Source organism: Rhipicephalus sanguineus, chromosome 11, assembly GCF_013339695.2.
Source record: "Rhipicephalus sanguineus isolate Rsan-2018 chromosome 11, BIME_Rsan_1.4, whole genome shotgun sequence".
Taxonomy (NCBI): Eukaryota; Metazoa; Arthropoda; class Arachnida; order Ixodida; family Ixodidae; genus Rhipicephalus; species Rhipicephalus sanguineus.
This window is the reverse complement of record NC_051186.1, coordinates 62,082,736-62,102,068: the sequence shown is the minus strand read 5'-3', so window position 1 is coordinate 62,102,068 and position 19,333 is coordinate 62,082,736. Positions and strand designations below refer to the sequence as shown.

The 19,333-nt window shown below is 46.2% G+C and overlaps 1 protein-coding gene across 1 annotated transcript; it reads left to right on the top strand.

Annotated features, from left to right (window-relative positions):
- Positions 1–71: 71 nt before the first annotated feature.
- LOC119374749 (amyloid-beta precursor protein-like) lies at positions 72–19,067 on the top strand. The gene is made up of 4 exons (XM_037644936.2): positions 72–138; positions 1,335–1,439; positions 5,083–5,283; positions 18,809–19,067. The coding sequence occupies exons 1-4, from the start codon at positions 87–89 to the stop codon at positions 18,943–18,945; spliced, it is 495 nt and encodes a 164-aa protein (XP_037500864.2). The 5' UTR covers positions 72–86; the 3' UTR covers positions 18,946–19,067.
- Positions 19,068–19,333: the final 266 nt, after the last annotated feature.

Genomic DNA, 19,333 nt, shown 5'->3' with positions numbered 1-19,333 from the left:
TACCACAATGCGAGTGTATAAAATTCCGAACGAGATCCTAAACTCGTGGATAAAATTAAGATCCAGCTTCAAGTAAGAAGCACACTATGTTCATGAACGATCATGCACAAAATGTCATTTTTGTCATCGTCACGTATGGTAAGTCGTATTTTGGTTTCATGTACGCCAATTCTATGGTCGGCGTCTTTTCAACATTCAGCTTGTGTCTTCGCTGTCTGGACAATCTTCTCAGATTGCCATTGCACTGCTTAATTTCTTCGATTAAGTTTTCTTTTCGCCATTTTATTCAGGGGCACAGTAGAAACTCTCGATTTTATAGCCTGTGTTGTATTTCTCACATATTGAGACGCCGCCCCCGCTTCTGAGAAGCAGTAATTTCAAGAACCAGCGGCGACAAGAAAGAAGAGGGGGAACGCAAGGGGACGTAATTTGAGGTTTGCAAATGCACTGAACCACAATTCGATTGCGACAGGCCACCACCGATTGCGTCAGTGGTCCACATGACGGACAATACGGGGACATCGGCAAGTTGTCTGGATACCGTCGTTTTTACGACCGACCCGTCCACCCCATGGTGTGCCGGAACCTGTGTGAGCGACAGAGGCCTACACTTATATAACGAAAGGATAGGCCTACCGTCACCCAACACAGGGAAAGCGTCCCCACTGCCCCCTGTTCGTGAAGTCCCTTGCACGTGCGGGGTGCAGAGAAAACTTTGTTTACTGTCTTTGTGCTTCTACATTTCTCTTCTCCTTTGCCTTTCCCTCACTTCGAGACCTCTTTGCAAATACAGAAGGAATAAAGCCAGTTTTCGTGATGCGTTGCAACTGAGCGGACGTGACGATCCTGCCTTCGTCCAACCAAGAAAGTTTGCTTCCTGCTATCCCGCAACAGCCTGCGCCTTAGACTATCTTTCTTACGCAAAGCCGTTGGGCTGCGGTATGTTTATTGTGCTGCTGGCTGATGCGCGGTCATTATGCTTTCCTTCTTTGAAATTCTGCTGATGGCTTCGCTGGTTTCCTTAACGTAGAGACGAGGTATTGTTTTCTGAAATGTTGAGTTGATCGAAAGCTCTTTCTAAAGTTCATTTCTTGAGATGTAAAATTTTCAGTGTTTACTCTATTTCACATTTTTGATAGCAAAATAACTGTCGATTAACGGTGACTCAAAAAAATATTTAACTCTGCACGTCGATGTATTACAAACTGCTTGCCGAAAGATTTACACTTTCTCATAAGATCAGTGATAGACGACCTTACTGCAGTAAAAAGTTTGATTGAGAGTTTACAATACATTAATTTTTAAAGCCTCTAAAAACACTATACCTTTCGTAGGAATGGTACTAAACAGTAATGGAAGCGAAAAATTTCCAATTTGGAAAAAAGGCAAAGATCCTTTGACAACAACCACGACAACACACAGCACATTGGGCCCTACAGGTAAGATTCATAATGTTGCGTCCTACGGGGATATATATATGTTAATTTAGAAAATACCTCGTCGCGATTATAATAATGTGTCTCATTCACTTGCGAAGTCAGCGAAAGAAGGTGAATAATTTGAAAGTCCTATTTTTTTAGACATAGTCATGTAAAGTTAATTACAATAAAACCAATAGCGAGCAGGGATAAAATAAAGCGTTAGTGCATTTTTTAGCCTAAACTTACTAATTAGAAGATCTAAAGGAACAAAACATTTTGCTACCACAGGCGAGCGAAACCACAACCTACGCACCAATTTTTGGATACCCTCACCCAAGCATGATCAACAGTGTATTCGCATCATCGTAAATACTTATGAACAGCCGAGCTGTTCTAGCTCGGCGTAAAGTATGTGGAGTATGTGACAGTGCCCGAAAACTATCACCATCATGGGCAGGTATGCGGCACAGAATTTGGGCAATACCCACTACTCACTGTTATGGCATCGCCTGTAAAAACTCTGAGAACGAGTACAGAGAGAGGGAGAGAAACAAAGAAAGAAACAGAGAGACGGAAAGAAAGGTATAAGGAAAGAGAAAGATTCTTGCCGAAAGAAATTCTTCACGAGGCGGGATTCGAACCGGCGTACCCTCGATCCGAAGGCAAACGTCCTAACCACTCGGCTTTCCAGGCACGCTAACAGAGCATAACATAACCTTGTATAGTACAGTGTGGCAAGGGGGTGGGAAAAGGAAATGAGCGTGAGGAAGTGCAATGTGGTGGGGAGGAGAGGAGAGAGTAAAGCGTAGCAAAGAAGGAATGAGAAACGTACAGAGGGAACATCAACGAGAGAGAGAGAGGGAAAAAGATAGAATGGAAGAGGAAGCAAACATCGCGTCATCTAGCGACCAGACGCCGCACCAGCTGGCCAATTGGCGCATGCGCAGTAGCTTAGCGACGCCCACCGACGGAGACATCGCTCGCAACCTCCGCTGTATAGTGCATAGCCTAGCTGCGTACTCCCGAGGAGGAAGCTGCGCATCTCGAAGCTGGACGTGTCGGTCGACGGGGAGTACGAGCGGCGACGGGTCCGTGCTTCGCTTTGCCAAGCTTTGCGCGTCTTTGTGCGAACTGCCCGCATTTTTCATCTATTTATTTTATTACCACCGGCGCCAACACGCATTGTAGGGAGCGACTGGGGTATAAAAGAAGCCAACAACGCAGATGCACTGCCAGCCATACACAAGAAGCTAAATTTTATACCTTTTCCACCAACTTTTCCTTGTTTCGCTTTTCCAGAGCGTCGTAAACTGTGCAGGCATATCTGAGAATGAATAGAACATTTGTCTTATACAAGAATTATTAGTAGGCATGGGGAAAGTTTTCCCATCTTGAAACAAAAAACCTAAACTTTTGCAAGCCTTCGCTTCAACACAATCAACTTGCCTCTTCCAAATATCGCCCAAAACATGCAGCGCCAAAATGTAGACTGAAAATGAACTTGAAGGCAAGGACAAGAGAAAAAAGCTGACTTTGAACCGAACTTTTTATCTGGAAATAACAAGACTTCATCACAAGAAAAGTCGAGTCCGTACAGTAAATGCGCGGATGAGACGCAAACCCTTGCACATAACGCCACATTTACACACTTGTCCGAGCCTTCAGTTACATTCCTAGATACGCTATACCTTTATCCTTCAGAGCCACAGCAGCCTTTCTGACACGCATTTTCGCCAGTTTCCATTTCTGTACAGCTTCAAGAAGCACACGTGCTATTTGATGTCTGCGTTTAAATATAGTACAAGTGGAACAGAAACAAGTGTGCAACGACCCTTTTTACATAACTGTGTTTTTTTTCGATTAAGAGCTCCGTAGAGAGCAGGCGCTTCTTCTTATCTTAATCTTTCCGTGTGTTTGCATCCCCGCTTTTGCGTCGTGTTTACGATGGATTCGGTGCGGCGGCCTAGCAACTAACACCTTCCTAGAAGATTCACAACTGACTGTATGACAAGAGTTATCATGTCCTTTTCCTTGGTACAATTGGTCAGGAAACATTTCGGCCTTTCCTAAAAGGTACGTTAACGATACACCTCTAGACAGGCGCCCCATTGAGATATTAGGCATAAATTCTCTCAGAAGTTGTATAGAGGCTTGTATGGCTGTCAATCACGGTTTGAAACTTTTTACCGGATGTACAGTCCGTCGCTCTCTAGTCAACTACTGTCACATCTCCGTACGCGAAATCAATAATAATAAATAGTCACAATTTCGCCGCAATGGCGAAGCAATGAATGCTACAACACCAAATTGGATTCTCACATGAAGACCGGCAAGCAGCTCGACGCTTGCAGCACGCTGCTCAAACACAAAGAGGAACGCACGAAGAGAACGTGTAGGCATACACAGGACGAGCGCAAACTAACAATTCTCACAGTTGTTAGTTTGTGTTTGAGCCGAACACTGCATGTGTCGACTATGCACAGCCAACTCGCCCATACATCGGCTGTTTTAGATAGCAGCTCAGTCCTTTCGCAAACGCGGCCGCTGCAGAGAGCGAACTGACCTTCGCATGGTCTATAGCTTTAATGCCAACGTTGCGGTGAAAACACAAGACATACAAACCGCCCCTCTCATGATATAAGCGGGCTAGGACTGGCGACCAAGCCCTGTGGAGCAAAGTACAAGTCGGACGCGCGCCTCCTATCTCCTGCGAAACACGAGCGGCGCAAAAACCTTTCCAGCTCGCCCTTCGCGCCATCTCGCGAGAGATAGCCAACTCGCTGAAGCACCTGCAGGCTCTGGGTACCACCAGCGGTAAATAGTGTAAATGAATAGCTCGCGCATATGTCGCTGGAAGACGTATGGCGCGTGGCCGAGTTGTATAACGCGGCGCGCTACGGAGCGTGAGCTCGCAGGTTCGAATCCCGGTCGCACGCGTCGAAAATGTTTTCTTCTGATTTATTTTTCTTTGTGGCTTTTATATATTTAAATACGTTCATGCATATACGGTGCATGACGGTGACGGCGATAGCAAAAAAGCCCGCCGAGGGTGTCCATATAACTGCTACCTCACTAATAATTGTTGGGGTTTAACTCTCCAAAACCACGATATGATTATGAGGGGCGCCGGAAATTTCAACCACCTGGGATTCTTTAACGTGCACCTAAATCTAAGTATACACAGGACTCAAGCGTTTTCGCCTACGTAGAAACTGCGGCCGCCAGGCTGGGATTTCGGGTTAGCAAATTTCGGGTGAGCAGTCGAGCACCGTGGCGGTTGCACACGAAATCAAAGAAAGGGCTATAGATCAGGTAATAAAAATCGAAAAATTATATTTATGTGCTTTCCAACTAACATTCAGGTAGAATTGATAATGTCATAGAAAATAACAAAATCCTATTGGAAGCCAAACGGTTATATTTACGTGCTAATGCCAGATGTTCAAACATGCTTCTAGGCATAAATAGGCGAAACAATTTCAGCGCTCGTCCTGTGTCACCCTCGTCTTGCGTCTCGGTCGTGTTTGCGCTGGTTTTCCAAGCATGCACAATTTCATCTAGTCGTATGTATATGCTTCGAAAATTCTTAAGCAAAGGCGCGTATAACGTCACCGATCTGACTGGCTGTTTTCAGGAACAAATACTTACCTATACATTGCAGATGGAACCACCCTAAATTATTCAGTATGCTCCCAAAATCCTGTTAAGGGCGACTGTAGGGCCCACCTAGAACGTTGGTACTACAATACCACTTCCGGTAACTGCTCCGTGTTTTACTACGGTGGCTGTAGGGGCAACGAGAACCGCTTTCGGACCTGCGAGCAGTGCATGAAGAATTGCGAGCTTCAAAATGAAAGCGCAAGTAAGTAACTCCATGAAAATGAAGTATCCTTATTATGCTCCTTGTTTCCTTTAGTTTAATGTTGTCGGGCTTCACCCACAAAAACCTATTACCACCACTCGTCGCCGACCACGCCGCAATGTTTGGAAACTTAGCGATTGTTTCAAACTGTTATGTCAGCATTAGGCGCAGGACGCGATTAACCGAGTTCACTCGAGAGCTACAAACGAGCACCAACGATAAAGCTGGAAGATTCGCTAAGACATATATAAAAGCAAACGTGTTTCACAGGCCACAACATTAGCCGACGCCCGACGTCCGTGCTCGCCGTTATTAGATGCGAAGTATCTTAAGGCGGAGCTCAATCCGGTGGTGGTGGTGGTGGTGGTGGTGTGCGGCGTGACCACCCTTACTGCGCATGCGCATACCCTCTCCACACACCTCCTCTCCACTCACCCTCTCCCCTTCCCCTCTCCACTTCCCCTCTCCCCTCCCCCTTCCCGTACCCCTCTCCCCTCCCTCTTTCCACTCTTCCTCTGAAACGCGGGCTAGACATGCCGAAATTCTCTGCTGCGCAACGCCGCGATGAGCTCGAGCGCATGCGCGTCCCCTCCCCTTCTCTCTTCTCTCCTACGCTGCCCCCCTCTCGCCCGCCTGTCGACCGCGTTCCCCGCTCGCCCTGTGAGAATTAACGGCCAGGCTAGATGGCAGATACGACGCGCGTAGCGTCCCTCTTCGCGTTCCACGACGCGAGGTCGGTAGCACGCCCAACGAACGCCAACGGAACGCGATCGTGCAAGTGCTCCGGCTTCGCATCGCCTCATGGTCCCCTTTAGCGGGACATGGTGTAATTTTTTATTGTACAGCGAGAGTTGCTTGTACATTAAGTTTTTTTTTTTCACTGAGTACAACTTCGCCAAATAAAGCGTTTATATCTTCACCGACTGCGTCTTGTTTTCTCCACCGTCGCAACTGCGTGAAAATACTAGTTTGCATGATGCTACTAAACAAATGAGTGTTCAAATATAGTTAGATCTTGTCTGTAAGAACAATGGACCGTACACTCCATTTGAACTGTTCGCTAATTTAGGCTTCTGTATTTCATAATATATTATTGCATATACATGATCAATCATACAGACATTTCTTGTAGTGCTGACGTGCGATTGCCTGCTTATACTCATGTTATACGGAAAGAAGGTCCAAAAACGTAGAAAATTATTAAACAATGAAAATAACATAAAAACAAGTGTTATACCTTCGTCAAGCTCGCAACATAAGTGCACTTACAGGGAGTAAGCTTCGGAAGAATGAGGGAAACTTTAGAACACGCGGCGCTGAACTGAGAGCGTGTTTTTAGAACGTGCAGATGAAAAAGATAAAAAATTCGGAAATGCGAGTGTTTTACGATGAATTATAAATAAAAACAAAGCTTTCATTTTTCTCGCTGCACACCGCAGCTGTCTTTTGTACAAGCGTTGCGAGTCAATACTGGTCAAGACGCATAGGGCCGGGACGCAGCGAAGAGTGTTTGCGGAACGCACTCCGACCAGAGTATACTCTTCTGAGAGTGACATTCCGCTTGCGTCGTTTCGATTTGGTAAAGCACCCTTTAACCGAAGTCGCCATAAGTACACTTAAATTGCCTGCTTGACAGGGATATTATTTAGAATAGCCTGACGCCCAAGCTTGTTATGGAATATATGGGGATACATGCATGTAATTTTTTTTCATTAGTTCGTTTATTTATCGTTCGCCCTATTGGAAATACAGATGAGAGTTAAATTTTTCACTTGCTGTAATCAGTTTCATGCGAAGCAGGCAGAAAGTAGTATTATAAGCTGCATTTGTTGGCTTTGAGCCAAGTGTGGTCGACGTATTTTTATAAGCTTAGTAGTTGTGTGCACATCATGGGCTTACCAGGCATGCCGACTACACTGGCATTTCTAGGGTAACTAATAGTCTGACGTAACGTCAGCACTCACGTTCAGCACAGACAAGGTAAATGTAACTGGTAGCGAAGCTTGCATAGAAACCCATACGTTCAGAAAATGGCTGCTCATGGGGCTTAGCGCCATCTGTGTGAGGAGGGAACACTTCCGGCGGAACAAAAATTAAAGCGGATGTGACGCAATATCCGGTAAAAAAGTGACGTCATTTTGTTTACACTAGCGCGAAATTTCACCTCAAGTTAGTTTTATTAGGCCCCTGATCGTTAAGGACTCGCGCTACGGTGACCCGGCAAGTCCTTGGCGAGTGCGCCAAAATTTCCGAACCTAAGAATTATGGGGCGATTTCTGCCGTATTTGTAGGAGCCCAGTCTGTGCGCACGATCAATAAAACTAGAATCAATGGTTAGAACGAGGGATGTCTTGCAGAGATCAAGGATTAGTTCGCTTTCTTGCCAAGATTTTTTTGCGTATCACTGACACCAAAGAAAACGAAATTATTGCGACGGGACTTGTTATCCGCATCATTCATCCGAGCAGACAGTGATGAAACTTGGCTTGCGCATTCATCAGTAGCTACTCGAAGTTTTTTCACGTGAACTTGCAGAGTTTTGAACGACAAGCACTCCGATTCAATTTTTTTGCATGTCTTGTTTTTTTTAAATTCCATGAACGATTTCTCGTGATCCGATAGTGTTAGACGGATTGATTTCAATTCATCAAGTATCGCTGTTTGGCCAGGTTGTACCTCTTTCATTGCACTGACAAGTTCGCTCGACGAAGAATCAGAGAGGGCCAGGATTGGCTTCTATATCACCGGCTAGTAGTAACAACTTGAGTAATATACAACTACAGTCATGAAACACTTTTCGCATGCAACATGGGCTGGGCAGCACAACAAGCGTACGACAACTCGTTTTTTTGGCAAACAAACAATGGCAGTTTGTTACCTGCATAGCAAAGACGAGGCAGTTAGGTCGAGCCATAGCGGTCGCTCTCGTGCTGCCAAGCCCAGTACACGGTGACCCGCGAGGCTGGCTACTTTTGTAGTGGTTTCGTGGTATCATTGATGACGTCACAGTTCTTGTGTGATGACGCTGCGAGGCCCAATGCGATACCAGATGTGGGGGTGGGTCAGCATCGTTTGGAGCACTAGACGATGCGCTCACGCCCCGCAAGCAGAAGGCGCAGTAGCTTTGGTGGTGTTGAGTTCCGGGGGGTCTCGGTGTAGCATCCATCGTCGACACCGTAGGGCAGTGGAAAGAGGTCAGCAGTACGGGAACTCCAGGGAGGACCGCCATGGCGTGTGTGCCGCCAGAGGCAGCAGGTTCGCCAGACCACTGCAACGGTGAGTATACGATGCCGAAAATCTGCATAGCAAAGACGAGCCAGTTAGGTCGAGCCATAGCTGCTGTCGCTGTCGTGCTGCCAATCCCATTACATTCGGTGTTCGTGGTACTAAAGTTTCCCTAAAGTTTCCGTGGTACTAAAGTTTCCCACCAAAGTTGTTTTGCCTCTCAAATCAATCGACTAAAAGCAGCTGGATTTCCTGAGTTTCTTCTATGTGATCTTGCTGAAACTTTGCTGCGCAAGCTCAAGAAAACTAGTGATGTGCCTCGGAAAAACACCAAGACAAAAACTGCTGTCATTCCGTACGTACACCAAGTGTCCCATAGGATAAAGAAGGCAGCAGGACGCGCAGGTGTCAGGGTGGTGTTCTCCGCCCCCAACAAACTTGGAGGCCTGTGCAAGCGTGTGAACGTGAGCAGCGAAAAGCCTGACATATGCAGCAAGAAACACGCCACGAGGTTCGTGTCCTGCAAATGCAGTGTCGTGTATAAGGTTCCGCTCTCATGTGGACGTGTTTACATCGGCCAAACTGGCCGATGTATCAATGATCGCCTACGAGAACATGCCAACAATTTGAAGCAAAAGTCAGGCAGCAACATGGCCTTACATTGTGCAACTTGCGGTTGTTCTGCCTTTCTTGACCAGACTGTCGTGATCAGGAAATACCGAGACCAGATTGCTCGGGAAATTCATGAGGCATCCTGCATAGAACAGCTCGGACCCAGTTGCGTTAGCATGCCATCTGTATCGCTTTCGAAGAAAGAGCTGGCGTTTCTGCAAAACCAGTGACTTTTACTTAGTTTTGCTCTTACGTTTTAGGTTTTTAACCTTTTTAAGGTTCTTTTTACATCTTTTTATACTGTTTTACCTTCTCACGACCTCTGTTTTCATACCGTTTTTACCTTTTGACGACTTCCATTGTTTAGCCGCATTTGTTTTTCATTCCTGTTCATTTATGCTGGCCAGCATTTGTAATACCCTTGTTCATTTTTGGTACGTCACCTTTCCACCCTGTTGGTTTTGCCTTTATGATTCTTGTTAAAGAAATGCTTGGTGTGATTCAAGTGCTCTTTCTGTACCGCCCAGTTACCATGCACGCGCTAACAAAGCCTGTTATCGTTAGCGGAAAAAAAGAAAAAAAGGGAGAGAGGAGAGTGTAGGAATAAGAGAGAAGCTGATAGCTCAGCTCTCAAACATGCGCAGTAGCCATTTCTGAGTGAAGAGACTACATGTATGGCGTTTTTGTGTTGCAATAAACATCAGTTGGAAGTAGCGCTCTGCGGGTCGTCTTCTTGTTCCCGTCTTTGTGCGCTTAACGGTTTCATAATGTCAGTGTACCAACTAGCTCGGACCCAGCCTCTTATTCAGATGCACAGGACAGGCGTTACTCGCAACTAAGCTTAATTCAGGAAAGTTTCCCTAGATATATACACAGCCGAGTGGCGCGCGCAGGCGCACTGCGCGTACGTTACAGTCACAGTTGCAGTTATGCCTATACTTGTACGTTATGACGGAGAACGCACGCACGTTTCGCGAACCCGTGTGCATGTGCGAAAGGGGTTCTTGACAGTTCTTGAACAAGGTCATCATCACCGCGATCAGTGAGCCCCAGCAGCTGGGCCGGACTTGTTAATGGGATCCGTTCGTGATCGCGGCTACGAGGGGTCTAAATGCAGTGAAGTGCGTGGTATAGTACAGCTGGTGGAAATCCTGGATGCTTCTTACGATGAAATGGTCTATGATGTCTACTGTCCTGAATGTGGTAACGAGGTCTTTTGATGCCCTGTTCACATCCAACCGACTTTGAAGCAGTATAAGGACCAGGCGTTGTTAGGTCATGACAATTCAATGTTGAAGTCACCAGTAATGATGAGAGAGGCCTGCTTCTCTCGGCAGATTTATTATAGGAAGCATTGATCCCGGTTTTTGCGTAATCCACGTGGTCCACGTTGCGGACCACGTGGACGAGTGAGTGGTAGTTGTGCGTCTTCCAGGGCTGTTCTGTCTTCAGCTTCCTCACTTTCCTTGCGTCTGCCGCGGTGGTGTAGCGGTTACGGCTGCTGACGCGAAGGTCGCGGGTTCGATCCCAGCCGTGGCGATCGAGTTTCGATGGAGGCAAAATGCTAGATACCCGTGTACTGTGCGATCTCGGTACACGTTGAAGAATACCGGATGGTCAAAATTTCCGGAGCCCTTCGCTACGGCGTCTCACATAATAATATCGTAGTTTTGGGACACAATTAGCCCCAACAATTACTATTATTATCACTTTCCTTGCGTGTCAATGTGTGTGTCTTCGTGGTTATTGTGTTGGTGAGACTCTGTATCACCTGTGGCACATACCCGCACAACATGAACTGTGGCATGCGGGTATGTGCCACACGTGACTGAGAGAAAGGGTTTCATGACGTACGCAACAGGCGTTTTGCGTTATTCATGTCATGACCAGTGAATCATGTTCGTCATACACTGATCCCCTGCTATGCCAATTTCGGTATATTACAAGTTCTGGAGACGACCAGGAGAGCGCCCAGACGTAGGCGGATAGATAGATAGATAGATAGATAGATAGATAGATAGATAGATAGATAGATAGATAGATAGATAGATAGATAGATAGATAGATAGATAGATAGATAGATAGATAGATAGATAGATAGATAGATAGATAGATAGATAGAAACGGCGAAAGTGCCTGAAGTTCACTAAGAAATGCTTCCCGTTTAAAATACGTCACTTGTAAAACATTGCGATTGCTTCGCCCTTGACTAAAACTTGGTTTTTCGCTATTAGTGTTTGTTCCCTCCACACCTACTCGCGCTTCAATCGCTGCACCCATAACTCCCCTTGCTGATGTTGCTGGCAATGGGTTATGATCCGCTTTTCGCCCGCAGCTTGCCTATTTGGGTCGACCTTGGCAGTGCCACCGTCTGTGAGCGGGGAAGAGAAGTATTGCGGCATGACACTTACTAGAGCGCCGCTAGAGAACAATTCGGTGACGACACAGTTAAAGCGTGGCCTCCTGCAAACCTGCCAGGTGGAACTCTCGGCGGCCAGAGTTAAAGCGTCTTGATTCCAGCGAAAAACACTGGCCACGCAAGCATCGGGGAGTAGCCCTACACACAGTTACGCTCTTTGCCTTTCGCTTCGCGCTAGCGTGTGACGGCTAGTTGTTGGAGTAGTGCAGCTTCCACATACATCAACGGTGTTTCTCCGGTGCGACAACACTGACTGATGAAACCGCTGCAGCGCTTACTGCACCAGTTTTATCAGTCGGGGCTGATAAAGGCGAGCGGGACGTGGAACGCCTTCGCACGTTTGCGGCTCAAGCTACGAACCTCTGCCTCCCGTGTTGTTGAAGCGCGGTGCGCTATTATATGCAAGAGCACAGGCGTAGGTTACCCTATTACTCCGGAGGGCACCGTGCCGTTTCTCTCCTTAATTGACGCCACTTTGATGAAGTGCATATCGAGTACGAGTGTTTATTATGTGCTTGTAGATGTCATCTTTGCGCGGGAATCATGATACGTTGTGTCCTGGTATATGTTAACAACTTCAGCTACCACAACGGTTTAATCATGATCGTGGGCGCTAGTCGCCGCGTTGGAGATGTGCCACTATGCGTCAACGTGGGTGCACCTACGTCAAATGGTGCTATAGCTGCCAAACACCAATAGACATTGTACAAGTTCTCATATATCACTACATAATAAGCACTATTTCTGTGAAGACATGTCTCACTTTCGTGTTATACCGATTCCTATGACGGAGGGATCACACATGTTTTTTTACCTATGGCTCTGTGCATCGACAAAATCACTAGTCTCCTGTAACGCTACTCCTTGTGAAGAAACCAAAAGCACCAGTGATATTGCCGGTTACATTTACATTCGCTTTTTTCCCCATAGCGTGCATGTTACTACCTGGTTCTTAACCCTTTGAGGGTTTTCGCCGTACATGTACGGCATCAGCTAACAGACACCAAAGGGTTTTCGTCGTACATGTACGGCATATTCTGTATGGTAAGACGCGCACCTTTTTTGATCATCATTTTTTGATCAATTCTCTTGCTTGCCATGTGCTGCCACGCTTCGGGAATACGTGGAATTTTTTTTCATACACCAATTTCTCGGCGTTATGTTTTATTGGCTTCCCAAAGCGGTGCGCCAACTATCGCTTGCCCAGGTGTGCGCGTTCGCGGTGCGGCTGGTTTAAAAGGCGTGTCTTTTCCGGTCAATTCTTTTCCTTGGCATGTGCTGCCACGTTTTGGGAATACGTGGAATTTTTTCCATGCGCTGATGTCTCTCAGTTGTTGCTTTTTGCTTCGCAAAGCGGCGCGCCCGCAGTGAGGCTTTCGGAAGCGGCGCGGCGGCTTTACCTTGTGCATCAGGACGCGCGCACGCAGTGCAGCTGGTTTCAGTTTCGTCCTTCGGGTGGTTATCGCTTCTCGCGCCCGCAAAACTGATGGCTGTGTGGTTTCTAATCTCTCAAAGGGGGACCGTTTGTGACTCTCTCGTTTATTGCTCCCCGGGTCGGGATTACATCTGTTTCCGTGCGGCGCTAAATTACACAAACGACGCCGCCGTAGTTGCGTTTCCTCTTTTGGTGAGCACGAACAACTTTTACCGGAAAAGTACTCTCAAGCGCTCATTTTCGTGTGTCTGTGAGCTATGTTTATTACAATCAATAATATTTATTGATAAAGAATTCTATAAGTATTTTTTAGGATTTTGCTTGATGGTACTACAAACAAACCATGTGTTTGTAACAGCAAAAGTGATTTTTAACGCGAAAGTGTTTTATGCCGGGGCCACCAAGATTTCAGTGACGTATTTCCGTCATGGCAATGACGTCAAAAAATGCATATGATCAGACAGCAAGTAAAAACTTTAAAAGAATTTCCAAGAGCACAGTCGAACCCACGGCCTCTCGGTCCGCGACAACAGATGGCGGGCATGCTATCCATTGCGCCACCAAAACACACTGGATGCTTTACAAACGCGTCTTTTATATCTCACACTTTTGTCTCACAGTGCACTTGGTCGGCGGGGTGGTGCCGGGATAGCTCTTGAACATGTTTAACTTAGCGCAAAAACGATGAGGACACAAGAGAAGAGGAGACAAATCACACCGGGATAGCTAGGTGGCATAGTTGGTATCGCATCATGATATAAAACCTTTAGCTCTAATAAACTTCTTCGTCCTGCCTCGTTTACTTGCGCTCAAAGCTTCATATCATAATGGGGTGGTGTCGCCGTCTGGGAGCGGTAAAGTTTAATAATGCATAATGACCAGGGCCTTCGCGATTCGCTCCTGCAACGCGTTGTTGCTACACATCCGTCCCATTCGGTGCGTTTCCAATAGCAGAAGTGCAATTTTTTCAATGCCTTAACAAACCGCGAGGTGGTGACCTTAGCGCAAGCCTCGTCCTCGCTCATAGCATCCATCCGTATTAAAAAACACAGCATATCCACGGGGTGAATGATGATGAGTGGGGCGAAGCTACGGAGGGAATCATCTGTAAACCGTGAAACTCTTCCGTGAAATGCGCCCAGTACATAATATAAAGAGTGTGAAACATCGTGTATATATTAAACATCAAACTTTTATTGTACTGTTGGTTTACGTGGTCCCTTCATTATCACTTGTGATCGGTGAAATGCAAGGAAGAAGTCCGCTCCCGAGCGAAAGAGCGCCAAGAGCGACCGCATTCCCCGCTCGCCCTGTGCGAATTAAAGGCAAGGCTAGAGGGAAGACAGGACGCGCGTTCCACGACGCGAGGTCGGTAGCATGCCCAACGAAAGCCAACGGAACGCGATCGTGCAAGTGCTCCGGCTTCGCATCGCCTCATGGTTCCATTTAGCGTCCCAAAACCAAACATATTGCTCAAGGTGTGCCTTGCGTTTTTCGTAGAAATAATTTCTTTATCATGTACATTAAGACGAAAAGTTGAAAGCTCACTAGAGTGTATCGCCCGCAAAGTATGTCTTTTAGTGTGATTTAACTCTCGTACGGCAGGGTCCTCGCGCCGTTGCCGGTCCACCTCGCCCGTTGACGATCGGGCGAGGTGGCTAAATACAACTACTACTACTACACTTTAAGAAAAACATCTCGCGTTCTTTCGTTCTGCTTTTACAAAACATCTGGCGTCTTTCGTTGGTTTATTTCATCAATCAACGGCGTTTTGAACAAAATTTTTATTGTTTAATCACGCACAGGAGAAATCTCACCAGGCACTACCTTGGAGGTAAACAATGGCTGCTAATGGCAATGAGAGGCAGAAGAAGTCGGCTTTTAGCTAACACTTACACTTCTACTTCTACTAACGTTTCCTACTGGAACATGCCAATGGCTGCTAATGGGGAATGAGAGACAGAAGAATTCGGCTTTTAGTTAACGCGCACGCTGCGAATTTTTTATTGTTCAACAACGCACAGGAGAAATCTCCCACCGGCACCACCTTGGAGGTCAAAGCGTAAGACTTGTTACTCACTACTACGATCACGACGACTACGAGGGACGAACGGGTGCCGCCTTAAGGAGCTTCGCCCCTAAAATAGCTTTGCGACGCGTGCCCGCCTCTGCAAGTGTAACACCACGTTCCCCGCTTACGCTCCCCGCGAGAGAAGTCGGGGCCGGGCTAGAGGGAAGACACGACGCGCACTGCGTTTCCCTCTAGTCCGGCCGTGGTGTTCTGTTTACTCTTTAACATGCCGCGGAATGGCGACCTTAGTCGACGCTCTTCTGGCTGTCACACCGCTTTCTCTGATTACGCTACCACAAAGGTTTGTCTAATCGTTGATTATAAACGTCAGTCGTCGGGATGGAGATGTGCCACCAAGCGTCAGCTTGGGTGCACCCACGTTAAACGGTGCTATAGCTGTCAAACACCAATAGACACTGAGCAAGCTCTTTTATATCAATGTACAGTAAACATTCAACGACTTCTTTAAGGACACGTTTTACTTTCGTGTTTTACCGATTCCTATGACGGAGGGATCAACCATGTCTTTTTGTCACTTCACGGTAACGCAAAAAATTGCACCATTTTTTAAATGCGAAGCATTTCTTGGCGAACCTCAGGCACTTTAACCGTTTCTATCTACGTATCTATCTATCTATCTAGCCGCCTACGTCTGGGCGCTCTCCTGGTCGTCTCCATAACTTGTAGTATACCAAAATTGGCATAGCAGGAGATCAGTGTATGACGAACACGATTCACTGGTCGTGACACGAATAACACAAAATATATGTCGCGTACGTCATGAAACCCTTTCTCTCAGTCACGTGTGACACATACCCGTAAACCAAAGTTAATATTATGCGGGTATGTGCCACAGGTGATACAGAGTCTCAACCAACACAGTAACGGCGAACACACACATTGACATGCAAGGAAAGTGATAATAATAATTGTTGGGGTTTTATGTCCGAAAACGGCAATATGATATGAGAGACGCCGTAGCGAAGGGCTCGGCAAATTTTGACCATCGGGTATTCTTTAACGTGTACCGAGATCGCACAGAACACGGGTATTCAGCATTTTGCCTCCATCGAATAGCGACCGCCGCGGCCGGGATCGAACCCGGGACATTCGGGTCAGCAGCCGAGCACCTTAACCGCTACACCACCGCGGCGCACGCAAGAAAAGTGAGGAAACTGAAGACAGAACACCCCCAGAAGACGCTCAACTACCATCCACTCGTCCACGTGGTCCGCAACGTGCACCACGTGGATTACGCAAAAACCGGCGTCAATGCTTCCTACAATAAATATGCGGAGAGAACCAGGCCTCTCACCATTACCGGTGACTTCAACATTGATTTATCAAGACCCAACAACGCTTGGTCCTTATACTGCGTGAAACACGGATTGGATGTGGAGAGGGCATCAATTGACCTCGCTGCCACGTCCACGACAGGAGGCATTACAGATCATTTCATCGTAAGAGGCATCCAGGATCTCCACCAGCTACGCTATATCTCGCACTCCAGTACACTTAGACCCCTCGTAACCGCGATCAGGAACGGATCCGATTAACAAGTCCCGTCCAGCTGCTGGTGCTGACTGATCACGGTGATGTTGACCATGTTCAAGAATTGTCAAGAACCCCTTCTATACACATACACACGGGTTCGTGAAACGTGCGTGCGTTCTCCGTCATAAAGGAAAAATATAAGCATAACAACTGTAACTGTGACTGTAACGTACGAGCAGTGCGCCTGCGCGTGCCACTCGGGCGTGTATTTATCTAGGGAAGCTTTCCTGAATGAAGCTTAGTTGCGAATAACGCCTGTCCAGTGCATCTGTGTTCCTTCTTTGTAATGTTCGGATTACCGCTGTCCAATATTGAAGAATATAAGCACTACATATCAGCTTACCGCATCCGGTGTTGGTAACACCCATGTTGCTCTTGCCATCGTTACGCAACTGTAAACAACTGGTTATATGATACATATGCGACTCCTCAACAGATGAGCGTGCGTATACCACTTTCATATTTCTCTAGCGTCATTCCGTGATGTTTCGCTCAATATGAAAAATTACGCCACAGTCACCATCTCGCGCATGCTTCGCATAACATCGATTCCCACGGTACCTGGGATCTGCCGAATTTTTCTTAAATAGAATCGTCTGAAGAATTAAAATAAAAAATGACACATTTTTGAAGTGCATTTCGCGAAAAAATTCGATCCTCAAAGGGTTAAGAGAATTTTATGGAGGGGCAATTCTGTGAGCAGCGTAAAAATTTGTTCGGTAGCTTTTCAGGGATTGTTTTCGTTAGCGCAATTTTTATACATCAGAGCTGTTATGCTCGAGGTTTGCCGGGTGTCGTAGATAGAAAACTATCATCATCATGAACCTGAACTCGTTATATTCATCATTATCTGCTTCGCCCACACAACACGTGTGCCAATTTGTCCGGCGTGGGATATAACTCTGGTGGGCGAGAGAATGAATACAGAGAGAGGGAAAGAAAGAGAGATAGACATAAAGAGAAAGAGAAGTTTTTGGCGAAAAAAAATTTGTTAAAGAGGCGAGATTTTAACTTGCATAACCTGAATCCCGAGGCGAGCATCGGAAGCACTCGGCTATCCAGGCACGCTAGCACAGCAGAGCAAAGCACCCCCTCATAAGGTATAGCAAGGGGGTGGGAATGGGAAGAGAGCATGAAATAGAGGGCAGAGTAGAGCATAGCGTAGAAAGAAAAATACAGAAGGGAAGAAAGAAAGAGAAAGACTGAAATATGGAGAGATTGAGATAAAAAGAATGAGGGAGAGAGAAATATAAAAAAAGAGCGAGAAAGAGAAAGATTTCATTGGACAATGAAATAAGTAGAAATAGTAAAGAAAAGAGAGAGAGAGAGCACATAGCCTTGTATAGTATAGTGTAGCAAGGGGTGGGAAAGAGAGAGGTGAGAGGGTAAAAGCCTTGCCAAGCCAGGACCGGCTGGATGCCCACCAGCTCTGCTGTGATCCAGCCTTACGCCACTAAGTGCAAGCTGGCTAATTTTTCGGTAGTCTCTTCGGATGCACTAATGTGATAGCGCTTACCTTGTGCTCCCTTGTCGTTAAGAGATAAAACACATGACCAACAACAAAACCTGACATTTTCATTGTGTGAATCCTAGTTCTGCATGAAGCTCTAAGCTGCGCTGCGTTTCACTTGCATTTTTAACGGCCTCTAGTACACATGACCTTATCGAATTTTGTATGGGTGGTATTTACGGTGGAATGCTTGCTTGTGGTTTGATGACGGATTGTTTATTAAAGGGCTCATCACGAAGTTCGCGCATTGCAGAGGAGCAAGCCGGGTGCCTCTATAGATCGTCATCAGTCGTGTGTGCAAACTGTACAGTGCCTGCGTGGCACAAAAAAGCCGAAATGTAGAACAGAAACAAAGTAGGTCAATAGGCCTAGTTGGGTGAGTTAGTTCCGCATAATGAATACGGGAGTGTGCCTAAAAGACGAGCAACAAAAGTGAGGCCAAGACACACATTACGTTACTTTGAACTTGTTTTTATTCTGACATCCGGTCGGCACTTGAAGAAACGCGATGGTTGGCTCAGGCTTATTATAGAGGTGAAGTTGATATTTGATTATTTTGAAAACATGATGATTTTGGGTGGTGCCGCCATACGTTAAGATCAAAATAAAATAATTCGTCGGATGCCAACGCAGTGTACCGAGCACATAGTCTCATAAATTGGAGTGTATGTGCGTGATTGATCGTATTCCTGTATGCAGCTGCATCAAATATAACAGAAGTCTGTAGGGAGCTTGAAGAAGCGGCTGAAGAAAATGACTCATGGGAAGTCTCATTTGCGGATGACGCAAATAAAAGTGTGCACCACGATGACACGACTCCAGAAGAGAAGAAATAAGCAATGACTGGCCACCAAACAACCAATATGGTGTGTATCAGAACTTACATGCGTTGTGGAAGTCGGGGAGCCAGGAACGATATTTTTATAAAAAAATAAACATTTCTGAATCTTAAAATAAAGTCAATGGTGACAATATTATCATATGTACGTGCTTACGGGCACATATTTCGAACTAAATCAATAAATACAAGCATTTCTTGACGAAACAAGAACATGTTTTTCTGGTCTTGTGTAGAACATTTTGTTTTGCTCGAAAGTTTTGGTTTACATGGGCCTCATTACCTTGGCAAGTGTCAATCAAGCCATCAACTAATAAATTAATTAAGTAGTACATAAGTGTTACAATTGGGATCGGAATCATCAGCGTGTCTTATGTCCACTGCAA